Below are 27,351 nucleotides of genomic sequence, written 5' to 3'. Positions count from 1 at the left end.
TTTGATTCTGGATAATTACATCCGTAACATTTTGTGTTTGAGTTCTCATGTACCAATTGGTCACAAGCAAGTCGTTTTGTCGGTCTGACTGTGGCTGTACCTTGGTTGGGTTCCGATAGATCAAGTGTACTTGGGCTCACCAACTGTCTCACCTAAATGAATGAGGGCAGACCGATCCCTGGAGGCTTCCGAGTGCCGTTGCCTTTACTGTCTTTCTCACCGGTGTTTAATTGTCTATTTATAATCTATCATAGCCAATGATTTAAAAAATTCTTGGTTTTACTGGTTTTATGTAAATTAAAGGTTTTCACCCGCATATAAGTAAGTTTGAATACTGGCAAGTGGATATTTTCTATAAGATTATTGATTATTGCTGTTGTGTTATCCTTTCTTTTAGTGTGGTTTCAGCTACTTAAAACTTAAGGCTTATGGTTATATTTTTTAAAATTTTGGAAAATTAATTGTGGGCCTTCAGCCGCTTGGAACCTTATTCTTAAAATTACCCCTTAAGCAAAAACAGTGCGGCCTTCTGCCTTTGAAAGGTTATGGTAATTTATTTTAAAATCTTGAAAATTTTATTGTGGGCCTACAGCCGTTTGTATTGCATCTTGTTTAAGTTTGTCTATCCACCCCCATTGGTATGTTGATAGAGACCCTAACAAACAACAAACACACACACACACACACACACACACACACACACACACACACACACACACACACACACACAAAAATTCAAGCTTTCGCAACCCACAGTTGCTTCATCGGGAAGAGGGAAGGAGAGGGAAAGACGAAAGGATGTGGGTTTTAAGGGAGAGGGTAAGGAGTCATTCCAATCCCGGGAGCAGAAAGACTTACCTTAGGGGAAAAAAGGGACAGGTATACACTCGCACACACACATATATATCCATCCGCACATAAACAGACACAAGCAGACTGATGAAGCAACCGTGGGTTGCGAAAGCTTGAATTTTTTGTGTGTGTTTGTTAGGGTCTCTATCAACATACCAATGCTTTCGTTTGGTAAGTTACATCATCTTTGTTTTTAGATGTATTTTTCCCACGTGGAATGTTTCCCGCTATTATTTTATTTGTAATTGTAGCTGCATGTCTTTCAGTCACTTGAAATTTACCTTGTTGATTTTTAAGATTTCTTGTTTGGAGGCCTTCAGCCATGAACGATTTGGAGCTTGAAACTCGTAATTGTAAAAGTTCGGCTATGTGCTGCTTTGGTTGTAAATGTGTTATTAAATTACAATAAATACCAATTTTAAGGTGAAACTGACCCCAACCTTATTTGGCCCTTTCCACAATCCTAATCATCTGTTCTTCCCAGTGGGTTTAGCAGGCATTTCAGTGTGAAGAAACTGAGGAGGCAGATTATGCCGATGGGTCTCCTGCTGCCACTGATTGAGTACCTGTGCAATCGACATCCATTGTGTCTGAGGGTCCAGCGAGATCTGGGTCCTCAGCGGATGCTAGAATCTCCACCTCTTCCTCAGATGCAGACCTTGTAGGTAGCGATGGGGTGGGTGCCACAGCAAGTTCCTTGGTCTTAGAGATCTTCTTCTTGGACTTTTCTCACTGCTCCTTGGGTTTCACTGGCTGGGAGGGCCTCACTGATTGTGTCTGGGTCTGAGGAGGAACGTGAAGCCCCACGACCAGCTGATTGTGGGCACTTCAGCCACTGGCAGGCATCACTTTTCCCACTGGTGGAAACCTGGGAAAGGAGGGACCCAAGGGACCCCTTCCGAGTGAGAGGAGCCGAAGAAGCTGGACACTTCTTCGGCTTAGAAGTGGGGATGGACGTCCCCAATGGGTGGGGAGAGGGGGGTGTTGATCCCAAAGTAGATGGTGCAGGAGCAACAGGGAGGGTGGTGGCCCCCTATGGTCAAGGGGGCAGATGTAGTTGTATGGCTCGGAGAGCCGACTGGAATTCGCTGAACTGATGGGGCTATCACTGTTGTCGTAGTGGCAGCATAAGAGGAAGTCATTCGCACAGGATGGAGTCGTTCATATTTCCTCTTAGCCTCAGTGTAGGTCAGTCGGTCCAAGGTCTTATATTCCATGATTTTCCACTCTTTCTGTAAAATCCTGCAGTCTGGCGAGTAAGGTGAATGAGGCTCTCCGCAGTTGACAGATGGGAGGTGGGGCACATGGGTATTGGGATGTGGTGTGCGTCTGCAATCTTGACATGTGAGGCTGGAAGTACAGCAGGAAGACATATGGCCGAACTTCCAGCACTTAAAGCACTGCATCGGGGGGGATATAGGGCTTGACGTCACAGTGGTACACCATCACCTAGACCTTCTCAAACAATGTATCACCCTCGAAGGCCAAGATGAAGACACCGGCGGCAAACTGATTATCCCTCAGACCCCAATGAACACGACAGACAAAATGAACACCTTGCCGCTCCAAATTGGCGCACAGCTCATCATCAGACTGCAAAAGGTCCCTGTGGAATATAATGCCCTGGACCATATTTAAGCTCTTATGGGGCGTGATGGTAACAGAAACATCCCCCAACCTGTCACAAGTGAGTAATGTCTGTGATTGGGCAGAGGATGCTGTTTTTCTCAAAACTGACCCAAAGCGCGTTTGGAACAAGCCCTCCACCTTCCCAAACGTGTCCTCTAAATGCTCTACAAAGAACTGAGGCTGCATCGTCATGAAAGACTCCCCATCAGCTCTTGTACAAACTAGGAACCAGGACAAATATCGCTGCCATCCTTAGCCTTTTGCTCCTCCCATGGTGTGGTCAGGGAGGGAAACAATTTGGGGTTATAATTCTGGGCATTGAAGAGAGCTCTCGAATGCTTAGAGACCACTGGCGGCTGGCCACCAGCAAGAGAAGATGTGCCACACTTCATTGCGTGTCATCCACCCTGATGCCACCCACTCCGACCAAGGGCCCTCCTCAAGTGCATGCTGGCAACTGCACTCAGGAATGTATCCTTTCCCAAGAGATGGAGAATGAGTGGGACTGCAATGCGACAATGAGAAAGGACACAATGCACCATGCAAGATAACCTTCTCCACTTGGCTCGCACTTCGGAAAAATTTTGAAATATAGAGATCAAACCCGAGAGGGGACCATCACAGAAAAGCCAAAACATTGAAGACTCCTTTTAGTCACCTCTTACGATGGGCAGGAATACTGCAGGCCAATTCTAACCCCCGAACCCGCACGGGGGAATCTTGTTTTCATGATCCCCACAAAAACTATATGTAGGGAATTATTGTATATTGCTAGATTCATCACTTAAAGCGCGTTCCTGAAAAACTATAAGTATGCATTCTCAGGATAGGTAGTGTTCATCACCAAGCATCTGGCAGTACAGATTTATCAGCATCTCTTTGACACTCTCACATGGACTAAACAAACCTTTAACGGTTCATGCTGTTCAATATCCACTATTCATCACATCTGGTAGGATCCCACACACTTTAAAAATATTCTAGGAAGGCTCACATAAAGGTTTTGTACGTAATCTTCTTTGTAGATTGATTGTGTTTCTGTAGTATTCTAGCAATGAACCAAAGTCTGCCACTTACTTTACCAACTACTCAGACTATTCTATGCATTTCATATCTTTACACATTGTTACACTCTTGTATCTGTACAAGTCTACCAATGCCAATTTTTTACTCTAAGTCACAGAACACAATGTTTCTTTGCTTTGGGCTGGTGCATTGGGACGTACTCTCTGCCATGCACTTATCGTGCATCTTTCTTCAGACAGTATTTCATTATACATAACTGCATCATCTGTAAAAGAGCCTGGCATTGATATTACTATTATCTGCAAGCCATTAAAACTACAATGAACATCAAATGGTCCCAGCAGACTTCCCTGTGAACTGGGGTACACATTATGACTCTCCATGTAAGATATCATCCTGAATCCTCCCCACCAAGAAATTCTCAATGCAGTCACAATTTTCACTTGATACCACATACGATTTTACTTTTGATAAATCTAGGTGTGGTACTGAGTCAAATGCTTTTCATACCATAACAGTAAAGGTCCTGATCACTTTTATCCGTGACTTACAGGATGTCACGTGAGAAAGGTGTGAGTTTGGTTTCACATGATCGACATTTATAAAATCCATGCTTGTTAGCATGGAGGACCTCATTTCGTTTGACATACCTCATATGTTGGAGATCAGAATGTGTTCAAAGATACTACAGCTAATGGTGGTCAAGGATAGTGGAGGAAAGTTCTGTAGATTTAATTGTCCTTTCTTTCTGTTACTGGGCCTGCTTTTTTCTGAGGAATCTACAGTATATTGTAGTTAAGAGAGGGGCTAAATCAACTGCACACTTGGTAGAGAGTCTCACAGGGATTCCATCAGGACCTGGACCTTTGTTCAGTTTTAGGGATTTCAGCTGTTTATTAACAGCACTGACTAAACCCCTATCATTCACCTTTGCAGTGCATCTTTGAAATGCAAGAATTAAACTGGGGCAATATTCCTGGGCTTTACCTTGTAAACATTTGTGATAGGCTATAGAATGATTCTACTGGCTCCAATGTTCATCTCACATAAGGATCTCACAGAGACATTTGCAAGTTATAGTGTGTGTCATTTATGTTGGCGGCCGAGTTTAGGTTCGTTCTGCGCATCTGACATCACAAAACACAGTCAGCCAATGACCAGAGAACGACGTTGCCAGATCTCGACTGCAGTGCAGAGCACGGACGAGTGTCTTCAGTTTTAGAAACGTTCAGTCAAAAATAAAGTAATAGAACAAAAGCAATGTCTTAATAGCAGACTTTCTTTTATAGAAAGTTTGGAAAAAGCATTCTTTATACCAATTGCTTCATATTCTATTAATTAATTAAACCAAACAAGCAATAAGACTCCTAATTCAGGTGATAGCAAGGAAAGGTGTTTGTATCAATCTCACGAACCGCTTTTTCGCAATAAACAACAGCGTTAATTGTTTATTTCCTATTGTACTTCAAGTTTTTCATAATCATACCAGTGTTTGTCAGTATTTTGCGTGACGCGTTAAAGCCTCATGGAATTATGTTGTCAGACGAGCTGCATTAGTGTAACAGTTAAGGTGTTGGGCTGCTAAGCGAAAGGTTAAGAGTTCAAACTTTGTGCAGTACTTAATATTTCTTTATTTAAAAATTATATTGAAGTGCCTTACTTCACGAATTTTATTCGTTTGAATGCAATTTTTTGAATTTTCTAGTGCTTTGTCTCTTCATTAAACCTGCTGCAGACACGTGCTCCCCGCATTCCGCTCTGTGCGCGATTTTGTCATCACTGCACTGCTTACCTGTGCAGACACATGGTGTCGTTGTGTTCCCACTGCTTTGACACACTTATTATTCGATTTCACAAAAACTATTTGGCCCAAAAATTTGATTTTTTTCACATCTTCTTGGCTGATACCTTCCCCCCATAAATGACTTAATTTTGTTTCGATGTTCAACGCAGTTATTATGCAGCATTAAATACAGTAAACCATTGCACGAAATTTTGAAGAGTTTGCAGAGGTAAAGGTCCATAGAGTATACTTTCCGTAGGGTCGATTTTAGTTGCCACAATGTTGAGAATGAAATGTGGACAAGATATCTAAATTTCATATAAAATTTACTGTATAACAATATCTCATTTAAGTACCACATAGGTGTCGTATGTAATATTGAGAAATATTCTGTCTTTCGCTACTGTAATAAAAGTTTTATTTACACCGGGCGCATTTGGCTTTATTTTAAAGCACTTCAATCAATGAAAGGTATGGCAGATACACAATGGTACTCATGTTCTCTTTCTTGTTTTTGTTCCACAGTCGCAGTTTTACCAATGGTATTGAAATATAGTCCTCTTCTGCAACTGTAATAAGCGACTTATTTAGACCAGATGCGTTTCTCTCTTTTGAAGCATCATCAGTGGAAAGTATTTTGTCTCCTCCATGGCCAAGTCAACTTTCATAGTTTTGTGCTGCGGTAACACAATATTCAATGTTTGTGTCGACTGATCAGTGTTTTAGCAAATAAATGCTGTTTGTGTGTGCCACACACAAAAATTATATTTGACATAGCTCAGAGCACTTCACTGATAGACGGTATATTCAAGTCCTAATGTTTTTGTAAGCCCACAGTTTTGTTTAATTTATTTTGTCTACTTCCTTTTGATTGATTGAAGTGCTTTAAAATAAAGTCAAACGTGCCTGGTGTAAATAAAACTTTTGTTACAGTCGCGAAAGATGGAATATTTCTCAATATTACATACGACACCTATGTGGTACTAAATTAAATGAGATATTGTTATACAGTAAATTTTATATGAAATTTAGGTATCTTATCCACATTTGATTCTCAACACTGTGGCAACTAAAATAGACCATACGGAAAGTATACTCTATGGACTTTTACCTCTGCAAACTCTTCAAAATTTCGTGCAATGGTTTACTATATTTAATGCTGCATAATAACTGCGTTGAACAACGATACAAAATTAAGTCATTTGGGGGGGAAGGTATCAGTCAAGAAGATGTGTAAAAATCTAGTTTTTGGGCCAAATAGTTTTTGTGGAATCGAATGATAAGAGTGTCAAAGCAGTCGGAACACCACGTGTCTGCACAGGCGAGCAATGCAGTGACAAAATTGCGCACAGTGCGGAATGCAGAGAGCACGTCTTTGTAGCAGCGAAAGGGATAATGCGGCCGTGGTGGCTTTACTTCATGAACTGCGCGCTCCCCCCTAAACGTAAGCTTGCGAACTATGCTATACTATGGTGCTGCTTCTCTTGGCGCGTGCGTCGTGTGCAACTGGCAATGCAGCAATCTCCCGCGTCTGGGCGGGCATGCGCGAGCCGCCAAGATAAAAGAATTGAACTATAGTAACGTTACACACTACCCTCCATCATGTACAATACAGTGGCTTCTGGAGTATGTACGTGGATGTAGATATGCAGTAGGCAGTCATAGAGGCTGAAAATATTTTAACAGTAACAGATCTGAATACTTTCCATACAATAAAATACTTTCCATACAAAAAAATATATATGCAATTGTAACTGTTGTGTTCCTTACAAATATTGTTATAACAAGTCTGCTCACATCGGATCTTTTTTAAAACTATATATATCTATACTGCAACAACTGTCTGTTGCAATAAATAATATGTAGTAGTTTTAAATGTTGATAACTATTTATGTTTTTATCATTTTAATAGTTAAGAGTTTTTTGATTACATAATTTGTTTCTTGTCTGCCATAGCCCATTTAGTCTCTCTTTTGTATATGCAGAATGTAGATAGCCGTACCATAGTTGCAACCACAATGGACGGGTAGCTGTTGAGAGGTCAGACAAACGTGGTTCCTGAAGAGGGGCAACAGCATTTCAGCAATTAGTTGCAGGGGCAACAGACTGGATGATTGACTGATCTGGCCTTGTAACATCACTCAAAACAGCTTTGCTGTGCTGGTACTGAGAAAGGCTGAAAGCAAAGGGAAACTACAGCCATAATTTTCCCCGAGGGCATGCAGCTCTACTGTATCGTTAAATGATGATGGCATCCTCTTAGGTAAAATATTCTAGAAGTAAAACAGTCCCCCCATTTGGGTTTCCGAGTGGGGACTACCCAGGAGGGCATCATTGTCAGGAGAAGCAAAACTGGCACTCTATGGTTCGGAGCATGGAATGTCAGATTTAATGCAATGAAGAAATGCTACAGGTGCAGTCAGTACCAAAATGCTGAAGCTGCAAAGGAAATGATATTCTGTCTTAAAATTTTTATATTTGTCAAATTCTGGTATTAAAACCTAGAGCTTCAGCTTCTTATCAGCAATCATCACAACTGCATGACACATCACTCCCAAAATAATTACTATGTTCTTGAGATGATAATCTTCAAACTCAACTCTCCACTTAATTTATTTTCCGTCCTGTGGCTCTTTGCAAATTCCAAATATGTCAGTTTTCTGGACAATGATTTCAGTTAGTCCGACAGCTACAACAGTGAAACAAATCTGCACCTACTTATATACTTAGCAAACCAGTGTACAGTGCACAACAGGGGGTTCTTAACACTCTATTACACGTCACTGTTTGTTCCCATTTCAGTCACACCCAAGTGTGGAAAGAATGACTGCATAAATCCCCAGATATGCTGAGCATAGATGCCCAGATTTGCTGAAATTGGTCTAGTCCTGTCTTTATGGTCACCAAGGGAGCAATACGTAGCAACCTGGAGTATATTCCTTGATTCTTCACTTAATACTGCCTCTCCAAGCTTGTAACTACAGTTTCTTCACAAAAAATCTACCAATTACAGTTTTTTCGCTTTCGTGGCGCTCTTTGTATGCATTCAATACACCCCACTAGTTATAGAGATGCCACACAATAGAGCACTATTCTAACATAAGACACACAAGCAATTTTTAAAATGTCTCCTTTATAGAATGATTATATTTTCCCAGTATCCTGCCAGTGATCTAAATCCGGCCATTTCCTAAGTAAAGGAAATGAGCCAATGTACTCGTGCCATTTCATATCATCCTCTCCCTTCAACTACTCAGTGTTTTCCATACTTTCCTTCTCTCACCAACTCTGTGGAGAATATCCTCATTCCTTACCATATTGGTCTACCTAATTTGCAACATTATTCTGCAGTACCACATCTCAAATGCTTTGATTCTCTTCTGTTGCAGTTTTCCTACTATTCATGATTCACAACCATACAATGCTGTGATCCAAATGTATATACTCAAAAATTTCTTCCTCAGCTCACCCAAGCATTTGTGTGAAGTGACTGATTCCAGTTGTGACATTGGTGTAGCCATAGAATACTAGATTTTTGTGTTTCGTGAAATGAACAGATTTACATTTCTGTACATGTAAATAAAGTTGCCAATCTTTACATCATTCTGAAATCACATGAAGATCTGACTGAATATATCTGCACATTTTATACAATTCTTTTCTATAGGTAACTGAATTATATGTGAAAAATCTAAGGTTACTATACATATATTCTGCCATATCATTAACATACAAAAGTGATAGCAAACATCAGAAAGCTCTACCCTAGGGCATGTTTACAGTTACTTCAACTAATGTCAATGACTTTCCATCCAACCTCACAGACTACATCCTGCCAACAAAGAAAACCACAACTTGGTCACAAACTGCGTTTCACACTCCATACAATTATATTCTGGTTAATAAAAATTGGCATGGTAATGAGTCAAATGCTTATCCAAAGTCATGGAATATTAGCTACATCTGCTTGCCTTAATCCATCGTTTTGAATATGGCAAGTCATTATAGCGCAAGAAGAATTTTGCACAATTGCTAATATTAGAATCTATGCTGTTTGGCTTGGACGAGCTCACACTGTTTGACATAGATAATTATTTTTAAGCTCAGGATATATTCTAACATTCTTGAAAGGATGGGCATGAATGAAACTTGACTGTAGTTTTGTGGATCATTATTCTTCTTGTAGAAGAGAGTGACCTGTGTATTTTTCTATTGGGCACTTTTTTTTTTCTTTTGAGTACTACTCTGAACAGCTCTTTCATTGCTGTATGTCAGTAACAGACTTAGAAACATAAAACAGCAATCCAGACGGTTTCCACTTATCTCACAGGAAACTATTTTTGTTCCATAAGGTAACTAGAGATTGTACCAATATGAAATACTAATAACTGGGAAGTCAATATATTTTGTGATTCAGTCTTTATTCCATCTTGGAAAGTACTGATCAAGAGCATGTAGAGTTATGTCCATATTGCAGTGTAAAAAGACCTTTATCAAAATATCTTTTATAAAAGACATTTAAAGAGCATGTAGAGTTATGTCCATATTGCAGTGTAAAAAGACCTTTATCAAAATATCTTTTATAAAAGACATTTTACAACATTTTTGGTCTGTGTACCTCTTTTATAAGAGGATTGTCCTACCTATCATAAAAGATTTGTCGAAGAAATTCAACAGCGTACTATAGGACATCTTTATGTCCAACTTTACTTTGGACTGCCCTACTAGCATTCTCAGTAAGAAAGAAAGAAATAACAGCAGCTATTCACAATACATTTCTAAATTCAATTATTTTTCATGAAACTGATAAGAGTTCCATAATAAATTGTTTGTCTGACCATGATGATCAAATAGCAGCAATAAAGCATCACCAGTCAAGTTTAGCTAAGAAATGAATAATTCAGTTCCAAAAAATGTTTACTCAGTTACAATATTCAGAGTGAATGTACTGGGTGATGAATGGGAAGAAGTTTACTAAGGATGCATAGTAGAGGAGGGGACTGGCTGCAATCAAGACTTAAAGACACATTACAAGCAATAATATGATTTCTTCACTGTATCATCAGAAATGCAAAAACCACGCACTTTACACAAAACTACATTTCAAGAACAAATTGCGGGCATATTTGGAACTTTATTATGTAAGACACAAATAAATTAAGAAATGCAACATTTTCATCTCTCTTATGGTGACAGTAACCAAGACAAATGATACATTCCAATTACTGCTCAATAAAATAAATGAATTCTTCCTCCCAGAACTGAATTGTCACAAGCAAATGCATTAAATTTACTTAAACAGGTATTGAATACTCCGCCAGCAGACATCGATTTTTCCATACCTAGCTGTTGTTTAAGATGACACAAACAAAATAAACAAAAATTTCAAATAAATGAAAAGCAGTGGGCTAATCCTTCTCCCTGCAGTGCCTTTACAAGAAAAATGTTATCTTGTGCTGAACTTACGTCATCCACTTAAATTACCTTTGCAATCAGTCTGTGTGTCATGACGTATGTGCTGAAAGACCGAAATATGCAGTAATGATATTTGAAAAAGTCCACGATACCAGAACGAGAGATCAATGAGCACGTACAGCATCCTGATGGACAAGAAATTTAGGTGGCACCAATATATGGATAAGTTACAAAAAAAATCAGTTCTGCACACTTCCCACGCAGAAATTTCTTGCACTCTGTAGACCTGCAGATAGTTTTGCTAGGGCTCTTAGCAAAATTTTATTTGTTTGTGTTAGTGATGTAATAAAAGTTTCAACTTGCATCTAGTAAGCCATGCTGATGACAACTCCATCTCATTTCACGATAAATACTTTCAGGAATTACAGTCAGCTGCAACTAAATGTGTAACAGAAGTAACCATCTTTTCTGCACCAAGGCCTAAACACAAACACCTGTGAATATCAGCTGTTAACATTTAAAACTGGCTCTCTCGAGTTCGAAATACATAAAACATATGATATTACATCAGTAGAAACAAATAACATCAATTTCTTGTTGTCCATCTGGAAAAAAAAATTCTTCAGTGGGTAAACCACATTAATTTTTTATGCAAGGCAATCAGCAGTAGTTTGAATCTTGTAAGCCAATTGGCAAAAATAATTCCAAGTTAAACATTAAATCTTGTTTACAATGAAACACTATCAATTTCTGAATTATGGTATTGAACTGTGGGGCAGACTTGCTTCTGAATAGAAAACTGACATTACAGAAGAGAGCGATTACGTTAATGCATGAGAGTTCAGAGAGTCCTCTCATGGAAACTTTGTCCAACATAAATATTTAACAATATATTCCATCCATGCAAGATGTAATTAACTATATTTGTACAAACATATTTTTCTGAGTAGTACAAACAAAGTAAATAAGTGCAGTAATACATGTGATTATAAAATTTGGAGGAATAGAGAGAGATTTGATTTTACTTTGCTGTGGCACAAAATATAAAGTCTAATGAGTTACAAATAAGTCGCTTCAAAATTCTGAAACATACATTTCATATTTTTTATTCTCAATTACATACAGTCACCGTATGCGGCGTAAAAACACATTATTTTGCTACGCGCCATCAGTTACTGAGTGTGTCTTCGTGGCATTGTGTATTTAGTGCAAATATCTCTTAATCTTCTCATGTGCTGATTCATCTACAACGAGATATGTATATACTGCATTGATTTTATTGTAACACTATCAACAGTCCATACCAAAAAAGTTAAATTTGGAAGAAAACCCATTACTGGAAATTACATTCCAGAATCAAAATATTATTATTAAGTCCAGTATGGATTAATGAGGTTTTCTTTTCTTTAGTGTTTAGGGATTTACAACTTATTGCTTGATATCTACCAGCAATCTTTCAGTCTCTTTCTTCAGAATATAAATGTAGGTTCTGATCTGTACACTTGAATGGACAATTTATATGGAACAGGCTTCTGCAAGATATTATTTATCATCTATAGGCTACATAATATTTGGTGAACCCTTCTGTAGACAAAATGCTATTTGATGCTAGGTCCATTGTCCCAAAAAGATTATGCCACAGGGAAGCATCTAATTTATTTATTTACGTGTTTGTATGTGGCCATCAGGCTGATGACTTGCAAAAGTCATAGATAGCTTGAGTAGTGAAGAGATATAAGTAATACCTACATGTAGTACTGGTACAGAGTAAAAAATGAAGAGGTACTGAGAAGAGTGGGAGAGAAAAGGCAGTTACTAGATGTAATAAAGAGAAGAAAAAGAAATTGGATTGGGCATATATTAAGAAAGAATGACGGACTGATAAAAACAGTTTTAGAAGGTTATGTAGAAGGGAAAAGGAAGCAAGGAAGGAAGAGATTCCAGATACTGGATGACATGATGGACGGTACAACATACAGCAGCCTTAAGAAGGAAGCAATGGATCACAGAAAATGGAGAGGCAAAGGACCTGCTAATATAGCAGATAACTGATGATGAGTACTGGTACATATATTCATCTTGATATTCTAAGTATGTTACATGTTGCAACAAAGCACCTGCAGCTTAGAATTCACTGAGTGAACACGGAAACACTTATTAACTAGAAAAGCTTTTAACTCCCTGTGGAACAGCTTAACTTCACAAGTATGTGGCAGCTTGTCGAGTCATATCTGACCATTAATACAAGAACTGTTGTCAGCCTTTCTTTTTCCACATTTTGTCTTCTTCTGTAGTTACCCTTGCTTCTGTTACCACAATTACATGTGAATGGTGGACTTCATGTGGTTCCCAAGTTGTGCAGCGACCGTAAACCATAAAATTACCAAATAAGCAGCAACCTGTTGCAAAATCATGTTTTATTTATTCACTTTTGCAAATCAATTTAAGCTAATTAACAGCCATCATCGGTGCTACAAATATAAGAATAAAAATAATTAATAATGGTGACCAAATGAATAAATGAACATAAAGCAATGTAAACCCAATTAAATGAATATAGATGTATTAAACCATTTAAAATGCACATACAAATTTACCTTTCAACGAATATGTGCCCTGAGGAGTAAAACTGTCTTAAGCAGAGGTCAGACATAAAGTGATACATCAAGAATTGAGTAAGACAACGAGGAAACCATAAGGGGGTGCTGCAAAGCAAACCCGCCCTCTATGCAAAAAGATACAGCTAAAATAAAAATGAGAAGAAGAAATGACATACAAATGGAGGTAAAATATAATGATATAATACTAAAATATTTACATAAAATATCCATTTTATGGTTTACGGTCACTGCACAACTTGGGAACCACATGGAGCCCACCATTCACATGTAATTATGGTAACAGAAGCAAGGGTAACTACGGAAGAAGATAAAATTTAGAAAAAGAAAGGCTGACAACAGTCCTTATATTAATGGTCAGACATGATTCAACAAGCTGCCATATACTTCTGAAGTTAAGCTGTTCCAGAGGGAGTTAAAAGCTTTTCTAGTTAATAAGTGTTTCCGTGTTCACTCAGTGAATTCTAAGCTGCAGGTGCTTTGTTGCAACATGTAACATACTTAGAATATCAAGATGAATATATGTACCAGTACTACATGTAGGTATTACTTATATCTCTTCACTACTCAAGCTATCTATGACTTTTGCAAGTCATCAGCCTAGTGGCCACATACAAACATGTAAATAAATAAATAAATAAGATGCTTTCCTGTGGCATAATCTTTTTGGGACAATGGACCTAGCATCAAATAGCATTTAGTCTACAGAAGGGTTCAATAAATATAATGTAGCATATAGATGATAAATGATATCTTGCAGAAGCCTCTTTCCAGCAGGGAGTCTTACACATGTCAACAGGCCTACACTTACTCTCTATTGCAATTTGTGGTTAATAATCAGAATGAATTTTGGATTAAGTGTTAAATTCATAACCACACTACTGGAAGTACAAATGACTTCTAAATAAATTGTCCATTCGAGTGTACAGTTCAGAACTTACACTTATATTCTGAAAAAAAAAAAAAAAAAAAAAAAAAAAAAAAGACTGACAGATTGCTGGGAGATATCAAGCAGTAAGTTGTAAATCCCTAAACACTAAAGAAAAGAAAACCTCATTAATCCATACTGGACTTACTAACGTTTTTGGTATAGACTATTGATAGTGTTACAGTAAAATTAATGAAGTATATACATATCTCGATGTAGATGAATTATCAAATGAGAACATTAAGAGATATTTGCACTAAATACACAAATGCCACGAAGACACACTCAGTGACTGATAGCGCGTAGCAAAATAACGTGTTTTTACGTTGCGTACGCTGACTGTCTGTAATTGAGAATAAAAAATATGAAATCTGTGCTTCAGAATTTTGAAGCGACTTACTTGTAACTCATTAGACTTTATATTTTGTGTCACAGCAATGTAATATCAGATCTCTCTCTATTCCTGCAAACGCGCTGTAACCGAAAGACTCCAATAAAAACTGAATTATTACCCGCCATGGGTATGACACTCTCTCAAGTAAAACTGCGGAGAAAATTCTGCACTTAATTTCATCACTCTAGGTTTCGATTTCCAATACAAGTACGCAAACACTAAAGAAGAACCCTGTTGTTTGAAGCAACACCACAGTCTGGTACGATGCTAAAACGGTCAAAACAATTCAGCTTGCAGCGTTAGAACTAACGAATGACGGCAGTGACGCAGCAATAAAACTTTTGCTCCCATCCAGGCAGTGCTGAAGAAGGAATTCCGCTTGCGTCTTGGCTGAGTGCATGAAGTCACTGTCTAACCTTGACAGTGCTAGCTAGCGTTATCTGAATGTAATTCTCACACACGACTGCGCAAAGAGGGCACGTGTGCTACGCGATTACTCAGCTTCTTCTTCTCGCGTTGTCATAACACTCTAGACTACTGGCAGTAACGAGTGATGCTCATTGGCTGGACCCCCACCTCCCGCCGCAGCAACCTGCCAGCAGCATGACACAAACCCCCACTATATAACAGCTGGCAAACAGCTGAGAAACAAGTTAGTCGCGGAAGCGCACTCTGTTCCCAGAAGCCTGCAGAAGACGCTATGGTTGTAAACAACAAGTTTAGATTCGCGATTGACAGAGGTGGCACATTCACAGACATCTATGCAAAATGTCCAGGCGGAAAGATTCGCGTTATGAAACTTTTATCTGTGGATCCTGCCAACTATCCTGATGCTCCTAGAGAAGGTATAAGAAGAATCTTGGAAGAGGTGAGTGAGAACTCATGAATGTTTGTTCTTGATTTCGACTGTATTGTATAACAGATACAATCAGTAGTGTTAGTGCTTTAATTATTCATAATACCCTCACAATAAACTTTGTTGAGAAGATCCGTTATATATGTGGTGTTAAGTCTGTTGTGTTTATATTTGCCTCCCGAGTGCGCCCATGTTATTCTTACTATTTACCTCAAGTGTAATTATTAGGTTCAGCTTCATACATATTAGGTCCGCAGCTGCTATGAAATGTTTAGGTGACTACTACATGCAGCTCTCATTTATTTTTTCTTGGTTGTACTATTGCACTGTTTTCGTCTCACCAGAGCATTTCCAAGTACATGTGCAAACTTGTTGTCATACGAGTATCATTACAACACAACGTCACAGTTTTAAAATTACATGTTTATCCACATACCATCGCACTCAACTTCCACGTTATGACCGCACAGTTATTACGGTATTTAGTGGCAGGCTAGGGCTAGAAAGCACGGGTGAGTTTTGTCATCGTGACTATAAAGCTGCAGTCACTGGCACGTCATCATCAAATAATAATATTTATGTATGTTAATCGTTTGTATAACCATTTGTATAATAATGTGTGCACTAACAGTGCCTTATACAACACAAACTGTTTACAGGCAAATAAATCAATTTAAAAGTGAAGTGCGCTCTCGAAGGATGATTCACTAAACACATTTCGAAATCCAAGCGTCATTGGTCGATATGGATTTTGATGAGACGGTCATTATTGCGATTCATGATAAGCAAAAGAAAATATCATAAAAAAGTGCAGTGGGTACACCCCCTTTGGAGTGACAGGCTAATAAGTGAAAAGTTTTGCACAATGTTTAATAAACTTGACAAGATCCAAAAAATGTTTTTCAATATTTTCGAATAAATGTTGAAAGTTCTGATGAATTACTTATTATTTTACCCCCATTAACATACAAAAATACGATCATAAGATTGTCTGCCCCAGCTGAAGTTGTCCTGAGCACTTAAAAATAACTGTTTCACCGACTTCTTCTCATCCTTTAGCTTTCATATTTATGTCCGAGTAATCTAAGTTGTTGTTAAAAAGTGCTTGTATTTTTTCCGTTTCTTCTTTAAGAATACCATTGTCATAAATAGTCTTCACGGCTTTGCCACTGGATGACGATGTGTTGAACCACCTGAAGATGTCGGACAGTTGCTCCGAGGTAATATTGTAGAATTTGCACGTCATCCGGCAGCAAACCCGTGAAGACTATTTATAACATATCCGCCGGGAAACCTTGAAGAGTCACAACAATGCCATTGTCGATATTAGCTCCGTGCACATTCACATTGTGCGAAGACATTTATGCCTTGTAGGTGTGTCACTTTGTGCTTTGGAAAGCAAATGGGAAGCTGAGAATGTACGGGGAGATCGTTTTGTCATCTTTGCTCGCGCGGCAATCAAAATCTATCGGCGCAGTGACAGTTCTATCACGGGCTTGTTCGCGGGCCGGCACGCGTGTCATCCGGCTTTGACGTCTAAGCCTCTTCCAGTAGCAGTTAGACGCTCGTCGTACTTATAGCAGTGCGCCTGCGAAGTGACATTTTTCGACCCTCTTGGGTACCGACGTTACAGCGGCGAGATCAGTAGGCTTGCTTATCACAAACCTTCTCATATGTGCGCTATGTACACAACAGCTCCATTGTTTCCTCCTTTCAGGGAATTATTACGCATACTAGCTTGGCGACAACAATGCATTGTTTCATAGATTTACAGCCATTTTATCGGTTGCTTTTCTCAAACGTAATGTATACTACGCATCTGTATCACGAAACTGCTAAAACGGTGCACGGTGCTATTGTCAGATTGCCTGTGTAACGGCAAGGGATAACAAAAATTGGATATGAATTTCACAAACGCTGTAGAAAGAGAACCACTACATAGAATGACGTCAAATTTGAAAAGCATAACTGGCGCAGGGGGAAATGTTATGAACAAAACAGCAACCAGTAGATGGCGCTGCAAGCGTCGTAACTTAAATGGGGTCGGCTTCAAATGATAGATGAATGGCAATAAGACGGCTATAGTTTGAGATGCACTTTACACCATCCCTACCGTTCAATGTGCATGACTGTACAAGTTCGGCAGTCAACAGCTGTGGTCCTGTTAGGTAAGCCCATCCACAGCGACAAGGTCGTGCAACATCGGATGGGAAAAATTGGTTTTTGGTTGTTCTGAAATAAAAAAAACCGCATAAAAAGCAAAATGATATCGGTTTCGGATTGTCTCGATATTGGCGCAAGGCATGTTCAGTATGCTGTCAACCGTTATCTGCCACAAGTTGAAACTGCGAAACTGCACGTTCGGGAATCGGAGTGTCTTCTCAGGGGCCACGTTCAGAATCTGTCTGCAGTTCAGTTCAGTTACGTTCGTATTTGGAGAACTGAACACAACGTCTTTCAGAAGTCGCGCGAGTTCAAATCTGGTGATCTGGACGGCGAGGCTGTAAGGAAATGACTTCCGACAATTCTAGCATTTCCGAAATGCATCTGCAGCAGCCACTTCACTGGCGGAGGAGCGCCATCTTGCAAAAATATGATCCTGCCCACACATCCACGCTGTTGAAGGGTTGGAATGACGTTGGTGCGCAAAACACTCTAATAGCGTTTACCTGCCTTTCCAGAATGAAATGGCACCGGTTGATGTGCGTGCTGGTTTTCCGTTGCCCGTATTCTGCAATTCCATGTTTTGCCAAGTCCATGGAGATGGAAACGGGCTCCGTCTGTCCACAGAACGTTCCATTGCCATTCATTGCCCACTTCCATTTGAGCAAAAAATTCCAGAGCGAACATTTGGTGTACTGCCAGGCCAGCAGGAAGCAACTTCTGAACATGGGTGATGGGACCGATGACCTGGCTGTTTGGTCGCCTCCTAATGCAGGACGTTTCGTAGAATTTTATGCGCCGTCCTCGCAGGTGTGTCCAACGTTCGGGTAGTTCGTGCACTGCATGTTTGCGCACCACCTGTCGACCCCGCCTACAGTGCTGTGTCCATCTTCGACAGGCGCCACAGCGCACTTCAAAAGAAACTGTCTTTTCAAATTTTGTAATCATTTTCTCGACATCATTAGCAGACATCGGACGAATACCTTTTTGCATACACGTGAATGTCCGAAACATGCAGGGCTATTGGGGTACAGGCAATGTTCTTGTAAAAGCGCGCGATCCTTCATGGAGGCGGTAAGGTCAGATCTCTCGGATGAAAACTGAGGAACAGCCGTATGCTGCGCGTTTGTTGGTGTGCTTATTCTGACGCTTACAGCACCGTATGTTGTTCACATTTTCGTTATTTTTTTGTTTTGTTCCATGACGTTTCCCCATGCACCAACAATATGCTGTTTAAATGTGACGTAGTTCTGAGCAGTGGTTCTTTTTTATAGCGTTTTGAAACTGGAGATTTAATTATGGACATCCGTAATTATCCACCGAATTTAGAAATTCAAAATGCTGTCATAATACTGATTAAGAGGTTTCAAGAACAAGGCAAGTATTAAAGTTAGAAACTGTGTATACATCTTGGATGTAGAGTTAACTCACGGCGCGGAGATGATGCAGATTTTATTCATACAGTATTTGAGAAAGAGAGCACTGTTTACATACACTTTCAAACGTTTTCTAAACTTTTTCGCTATGATACCCTCCATTAAATAATGAAAGGAAAAATGTTTATCGCTTACAACGTTTTTGGTGTTCGTGCATTTAAACTATTGAATCAGGCATGACGTTATTTCTTTAGCGCGAACTCTATTCCCAGTACATGTTGAAGACAGCATCCACATGTACCACTGAATTTACTTGTCAAAGTGTATCATTGTGCGACACTGTGTCTATGGGATATGGCGTCATAAACACTGAGATGCGTGACAAGCTGGCATTTGCTTAAATGGAGCGCAAATTAACCAGATCACAACTCATCCATGAAATAAGAGCATTTTAGCCACCACCAACACACTTTAAACATAATTTCAGACTTCTAATAAACTTTCTTTAGCTTATATGCTTAACGTCCAATATTTAACACATTTGCTCATTTGTTAAGTAATCAGAAAACTGAAGCTGTTTTATACTTGGGAGTTAGATTATTTAATGGATCGGGCGTTTACTGGTTAAAACCGTAGTCTAGAAACCCTGAAGAAGTTTTCCGTGGTTTCCCTCAATCCCTTAAAGCCAATTTCGTGATATTTGGTTCCAAAAACTAAAGGAACGGGTGGTCACCAACCCCATCCTTGAGGAATCTGTATTACTGAAAATAACCTACAGGCGTGTGGAAGCACGTTACAAAAGAGCAGTAGCTCTTACAAATAAAACCTGTACTCTGTGTTAACAGTAAACATAACCGTTTGTACGACACTGGTTAAACTGACGTAGATACTGCAATTAGTAGGAAGCCGTTGCTCTCCCTCCCCCCAAACAAAGGAAAACTGTTGCTTTTTCAGTTATAATAAATGCTAAGCAGCTGATACTCATTTCCTATTGCTATATTAATACCTACATGATCACACCGACGCTGCTCAAAGAACGAATTACTCGTGTGTTGCAAGGAGAGAGAGGTGAAATTTACGAGGGTAATCCCAAAAGTAAGGTCTCCTATTTTTTTTTATAAGTGCAGAACTCTGTGTGTGTGGCAGTTGGTCACACTGTTACGAAGAGTGCTTCACACGCTGTGTGTAAACACGCGCACGCCGCGCTGAGGCGCTGTCTTGGCTTGGCAGCCATTGAGAATGTAGCTCCCGTTGGATGTTACCGCCAAGCGCGAATTGCGCGCAGTTATTCGGTTTTTGAGCGCAAAGCGCACTGCTGCGCGGATTGAAATCCATCACCAATTGACGAAAGTGTATGGCGTGTCGTGCATGGATGTCAAAAATCCTTCTTCGCCAAAGCCGCGGAAATTCAAACAAACAGTCTGCAAGTAAGGTCATGACAACCGTTTTTTGGGATCGGAAAGGGTTATTGTTGGTGGACTTTATGCCCACGATTAACGCTGAGACTCTGAAAAAATTCAAACGGGCAATTCGGAACCGGAGAAGAGGAATGTTGAGCAACGGTGTTCACACTCTCCGTGACAACGGTCGCCTACACATCGCTCGGCAAACCGTTGCTCTCCTGCAACAGTTTCAGTGAAACATAATCACCCACCCACACACCCTATAGTCCTGACTTGGCGCCCAGTGACTATCACCTTTCCGTAGGTTAAAAGAACAAATGGCTGGAAAGCGATTCAGCTCAGACGACGAGGTGAAAGAAGAAGTTCATAACTTTCTGAACAGCATAGCGGCGAGCTGGTATGACATGGGCATACAAAAACTGCCACAGCGTCTACAAAAATGCATCGACAGAAATGTTGATTATGTCGAAAAATAGCTAAATGTTCAAGCTGTAAACTGATGTAAACCATTGTAGAAATAAACAGGTCTATGTATGCAATTTTTATGGATCGTCTAAAGATACCTTAAGTTATATTGGTGTGAATAGATGCCATGCCTCATAATAACCAAATAAGAGTGTAGTACTTCCAATGGACCACCATTTAGGATCTCTACCGCCGGTCGATAGATCCCATATGTCACTATGTCTACCAGAGCCGAGGGCCGTTTCTACTATTAAGGGACACTAGGCGACCGTCTAAGATGGCAAAGGACGGAAAATTTCATATCGAGCAACGAAAAAATTGAGCAAATGAGGAGGAAAAAATGAAAAAGAGGAAAAAATTAAAACACCAAATTGTTTTCAAAAGCATGTGCAACAGTTACATGACAAATCCTTACTTATTTTATGAAAGTGAACAGATTGCCTCTACCTGCTTCATAACTACACCAACCGCAGCTGAGTACCAAACGGAAACGAACGTGACCTTGATTCATCTCGGACGAGCGCTGGACCCGGCCAAGTGTGCTGGCCTGCCGAATATTAGCAAAGCATTCATGATCTGTATCATGATTTAAAAAACCCCTCCCATCACAAATTTTCATGTTTTATTAAATACACAATTAATTTCGGACGCTGTGGGTCCATCATCAGGTGTAAATCGTCTGAATAAATCATTTATTTTTGCTGTTGATAGAGGTGAGGTGCATGTTACTCTCATGAAAAGGTTTGCTGTTAGCATATGAATTTCGTTATGTCAAATGCGGAAAACATGTACCAAAGAGTGGGAGAATAAACAGTGTATACTTACCACACAATCCAAAAGAGCGTTTTCAACTTTAACACCATCATACAATGGTTTCTCTATCCTGTTCATGCAAATCACTTCACTCAAGAGGCACATTTGTACACACATTTTTGTAAACATTGTGTAGATGTTGTTAGACTTTGGTGTGACCAAAGATGAATTTATTCGTAGTACCAGAAATCTAATTATTAAACGATTAACATATGTAGGGAATAACTTTAGAATGGGTCTTTAGTATTACTGAAATAACTGTGGCTTACGAAATCTGTATGTTCATTCAACATAGATTCTGGTTTTTTTGATTTTGTGGAGGTATACCTCTAGCTGTTCTGACACATTTAGGGTCTTACCATTGGTTTCATTATGTAGTGCTACCAAATTGTTTTCCAGACTGTTGATGACATGATTTGTTTCCAAAAAATGTTGTGCAATGACTGACTTTTCGAAGTGGTTGAGCCTATAAAGCATTTACGTGTTCTGGGAAATGCGTTTTGAAGTTTCAGACTGTTTTCCCTACACAGTGGACAGGACAACTGGGGCATGATACTTTCTACACTCCACTGCTGTTGAATTTTTGTATATTTAATTTTATGTTACGGACCATTAAATAAAGTCACGTTTGCAGCTGCAAAATGTGGATACAATTAAATCGTATCATGGTTGTCAACCTGAGCGATACTTTTCATGTGAAATAAGTACAAAATAAGAATCAAGTACTATCATTCAGAGTACTACTTCTGACAAATTTTAAATCTTACTCTTAGTGGGCAGCACACAAAAACAAAGCTACATTTTGATTTGATACTGAAATTTCGTTGTGATTCTAAACAACAACAAAAAAAGTCAAAAATTTACTGTACAGAAGAAGAAATGTTGCAAGTCCATTAACTTCGCTAGCAGAAACAGTTTAGTATGGCCATACAAATGAAGAATTTAATTAGTAAATGTACTTAAAAGTTTCATTCAACTTTTTTATTTAGGGTTTAACGACCATAGTGAGCAACTCAGTGGACTATAAGCAGTCGCCCGTCCCTAGTTTAGGGCCACGTACTCCAGAGAAGAATAAGAGCCAATGCCTTCAGACAAACACAACGTCCATGCCTCATCGGGATTCGAACCCAGACCCTTCTCGGACGAATGATCAGAAGCCAATCGCTTAGACCACTGTGCCACCGGGGCAGCTAAAGACAGTAGTAGAGCTCTGAAACAGAAAAAGCGAACAAGGCATCATTTATTTGTTTACTTATTTAGTTAACTGCGAGAAAGTGGATGCTGAAAAAGATGAGATTTATTCCTCATTCTAAAAGTATTTCAGATAAAACAGAAACAAAATAACAGCATGATTATCCGGATGACCTAGTTTGACTCTTCGACATGTCTGGCATTAGTAGAGCACAATTTGTATATTCAAGAAAAAGTTCGTTCGCACCAGAAAATAATTCCACGCCTGTTATAGTTCATTTTCTTGCCATTAAATAAAATAAGTAATTTATGCCAAATTTGGCAACACTGATGTTTTCAGTTGAATTCTAGTTTAACTGTTCAGCGCATTCTTCCTATTTCAATTATTTTGGGAAATATCAACAATTGAGGACAAAAAAATAAGAAGGTGAGGACATTTGATGCCGTCAGTCGGTTTTAAAGGAACTGAGGACAAAGCACGAAAATTGAGCACTGTCCCCAGGAAATGAGTACGTCTGGTCACCTTAGTTTGATGATTGAAAGTATAACAGGAGATTTGCATTGCTGTGCCGTTGGATGGTGGTGGTGGTGGAGGGAGAGGGGATATCGGGGAGTCCGAAGGTAGTTAAGAAAGAGTTCTCGCCTAAGGCGGCAAGACTGCTAGCAACGGCCATACCGGAGCCACTGCTGGCACTGCTAGTTGCCTCCGACTAATTTCAACAGCCATGAGGTGATAACACACGAGAGAGAGAGAGAGAGAGAGAGAGACTGACTGACTTACATGGCGAGATGACGCAGCAGCAGGCTCGGCCTCGGTCTCGTCTCGTCCTTGACTACGCCACAAAGTGACGCTGAGAGGGGGCCGGACGCCTGTCTAGCGGTATGACTGGCAAAGTGGGAAGCTGCAAGTCTGCTTGCCCACCCGCCCATCCGCTATCCCTTCGCGTCATGTTTGCAGACTGTTGGGTGGGAAGTGGGAGGGGGGAGAGGAGGAGAACGATGAGTGCAGCGAATCTGAGAGAGTGTGCGCCTGCGCGGACGATAACAGCCACAGCGGTATACTTCGTTCATTGTAAGAATAAATCTGATGCGAACAAACACAAACGCGATGATTGGCCAGAAGCCTTAGCGCACGTAAACTGCTGTTGTTACACTTTTGGAAGTACGTCCTACTATGTATTCGATATCGTATTACAGAGTTACTTTAAATTAAACTTTAAGATATTCTGATGTATTATCAGCCATCAACGTTTTTCTTGATCAAGCTTTAGATATGTCGTTTTTATCTCAAACATCGCGTACAGTTATAGTCTCTGTACTGTTGTCAGTTGTGCTCTGATTGTTGTGCTGTTAATACGCAGTATGAAAATGGCTTCTGTCCTAAGACAGAAGTATCCTGCTTCCATCTTAATAACAGAGAAGCCGGCAGAGCTCTGGAAGTATACTTATGACGAGATACGCCTCAACCGCGGCAAGGAGCCAAGGTACCTAGGGGTCATGTTACACAGAACCTTGTCATTTAAATCACACATTACAAAAACAGCTGCCAAGGTGAGAACAAGAAACAACCTCATCCATAAACTCTGGGGATCAACGGCAACAACTCTTATGAGGACGTCTGCGCTGAGCTTGGTATCTCTGCTGCGGAAATGGCTAAACATTAGCCACGTGAACAAAATAGATGTTGAACTTCACAGAACCATGCGCATTATTTCAGGAACCGTTTGGTCTACACCTAACATATGGCTACCTGTCCTGAGTCATAGACCACTCCCAAAAATGCGACGAGAATCAGCCTTGGTCAGCGAACACAACAAGATTGAAGCAAACCCTGAACCACCGGTACACATCGATATTCCTGATCTCAGTATCAAGATCCTCCACTTGCTCTCCACAGCCTCACTGGAGCTGACATCAACTCTTGGAGAAACTGCAAACTGCCCCATCAGTTTGCCACCTAATACTTTGTATTACTAAGGCAGTTTCTGGGTTTGATCAGCCCTGCAGGATCTGGTCAACTCTGAACCGACTAAGAACTGGGCATGGAGGATGTGCTGACTCATTTTTCAAGTGAAGACTGCTGTCTTCGCCAGCATGTGACTGCGGCGTGCCTAAGCACACCATGCAACACGCCAGAGAAGAATGCAGTTAAAAAAAAAAAAGGCTCTGAGTACTATGAGACTTAACTTCTGAGGTCATCAGTCCCCTAGAACTTAGAACTACTTAAACGTAATTAACCAAAGGGCATCACACACATCTATGCCCGAGGCAGGATTCGAATCTGCGATCGTAGCGGTCTCGCGGTTCCAGACTGAAGCGCCTAGAACCGCTCGGCCACACCGGCCGGCCCCGAGGCACGATTCGAACCTGTGACCGAACCCAGACTGTAGCGCCTAGAACCGCTCGGCCACCCCGGCGGGCCAAGAATGCAGTGCCAGAGCGTTCAGTGCGGATTTTGAAGAATTCCTCATGGCATCCTAAAAATCCATTGAATATATACAAGGACTAGATGTTTGCCTGTGAATATATGTAATGTAGAATAACGTGATCCGTGGTTAGCACACTGGACTCGCATTCGGGAGGACGACGGTTCAATCCCGTCTCCGCCCATCCTGATTTAGGTTTTCCGTGATTTCCCTAAATCGTTTCAGGCAAATGCCGGGATGGTTCCTTTGAAAGGGCACGGCCGATTTCCTTCCCAATCCTTCCCTCACCCGAGCTTGCGCTCCGTCTCTAATGACCTCGTTGTCGACGGGATGTTACACACTAACCACCACCACCAATAACGTGATCCAATACTGAAATGTACTTAAATGCAATACGCTAAATAAATAAATAAATAAATATGAAAATGGCTGAGGCTGCTTCCTGCTCCGTAGTGAAACACCCCCGTGGAGCGCGATTAATAAGAGCCGAGAAATAGGTTGTTCTTAATGTTTTTCATAAATTTACAGGAAAAATCGGCTATAAAGTTTTTCGAGGGACTGTATTTTATAGAGTTGAGATACAAATGCACGCTCGATGTATAGCGGAATCGGCAGCAGTAGGCCTGATGCGACCAAGCCGTTCATTTCGGTATTCAACTTTTATTTGAACACATCAGACTTCTTCCAACCCCGGCAACGAAAATCTAATGGCGTAAGGGCTGGCGATCTTGTTGGTGAGTTAGTTGCACTACCATGACCAGTCTAGTGATTAGAGTAAGAGCAGTTCAGATGTTCCCTCACACGTATGATATGAGTGGAGGGGCTCTGCCATACTGGAAGTACATCGCTGTCCATGTGGCCAAAGGAACGTCCTCAAGGTGTGCAACAAACGAATTTCCCAATACTGTCCCGTTATCTGCTCTTCTAAAATGACTGTGCTTACGAACACATCGCCGTTCACGCCGCAGCAAACTATAATCGAAAAACGAACATGGAAATACAGGGGATAGGCAAAGTAATGTGAACAGTCGTAGTAATGGGACGGTTGAGTTTGATGGTCAACAACGCAGGTAAGGCAGGTGTCGCGCTGGACTGTGCGTGATCAGTACGGACTAGGCATCAGTGCAGGTTGTTTACGAGTATTGCACACTTCGTATTTGCGATCAGAGGCCGAGGTCGAAGTGCAACGAAAGACCTAACAGAGTTCCAAAGAGGGCAGATTGTGGGGGCCCGATTATCTGGAGTATCAGTAACCAAGACAGCCAACTTATTGAATATTTCAATAGCGACTGTTTCAACAGTCATGACAGCCTACACAAAACATGGAGAGACACCATCGTTTAAGCGTAACAGTGGGCGCAAATCAAAATTAAATGACACAGATCGTCGTACGCTAACACGAATTGTGTCAAAACAACACAAAACTACGGTGGCTAAAGTGACCACAGAGCTCAATTTTCATGGGCGAGCTGCTATACCGAAACCATTAGTGACGACAACCAACGCAAAGACGTGTGAAACATGGTGTCAGAAGCATAAACCCTGACGGCTGATCAGTGGAAAGACGTCATATGGTCCGACGAGTCAACGTTTCGGTTATTTCCAACATCGGTCCGGGTTTACGCCTGAAGAACGCCAAAAGAGGACTACAGTCCTGATTGCTTGATTCCAGCGGTGGAAGTGTGACAGTGTGGGCAGCCATATTATGGTATTCTGCTGGTCCCATCATTACCCTCAAAGGCCGTGTTACAGCCAACGATTATGTGAACATTTTAGGTAATCATGTGCACCCCATAACTCGAATGCTGTTCCCAACAGTGATGCCTTATTTCAGGACAATAATGCACCCATCGACACAGCCAGGTCAGTACAATCGTGGTAAGAGAGGCATGCAACTGAACTGTAGCGTCTTCCCTGCCCAGCACAGTCCCCGGACTTGAACATTGTCGAACCCTTGTGGGCAGTATTAGAACGCAGACTCCCTCGTCACTATAGGAGTTAGAAGAGGTTCTG

At 40.5% G+C, this 27,351-nt stretch overlaps 1 protein-coding gene across 2 annotated transcripts in view; it reads left to right on the top strand.

Moving 5' to 3' along the window:
• The window catches only part of LOC124619376 (5-oxoprolinase), a 204,989-nt gene that overhangs the window by 13,360 nt on the left and 164,278 nt on the right, over positions 1 to 27,351 (top strand). Inside the window, exon 1 of one of the 2 annotated variants that reach the window (XM_047145701.1) lies at positions 15,251 to 15,513. The exons of the other annotated variant lie outside the window; for it this stretch is intronic. Coding sequence (XP_047001657.1) covers positions 15,346 to 15,513 — 168 coding nt within the window. The 5' untranslated portion in view covers positions 15,251 to 15,345. Of the gene's footprint in view, positions 1 to 15,250; positions 15,514 to 27,351 lie in introns of those variants that run through there. 2 annotated transcript variants of the gene reach the window in all.

Source organism: Schistocerca americana, chromosome 6 (genome assembly GCF_021461395.2).
Source record: "Schistocerca americana isolate TAMUIC-IGC-003095 chromosome 6, iqSchAmer2.1, whole genome shotgun sequence".
In the NCBI taxonomy this organism is placed as follows: Eukaryota; Metazoa; Arthropoda; class Insecta; order Orthoptera; family Acrididae; genus Schistocerca; species Schistocerca americana.
The sequence above is the reverse complement of the archived record's forward strand: the minus strand, read 5'-3'. Positions and strand labels throughout refer to the sequence as shown.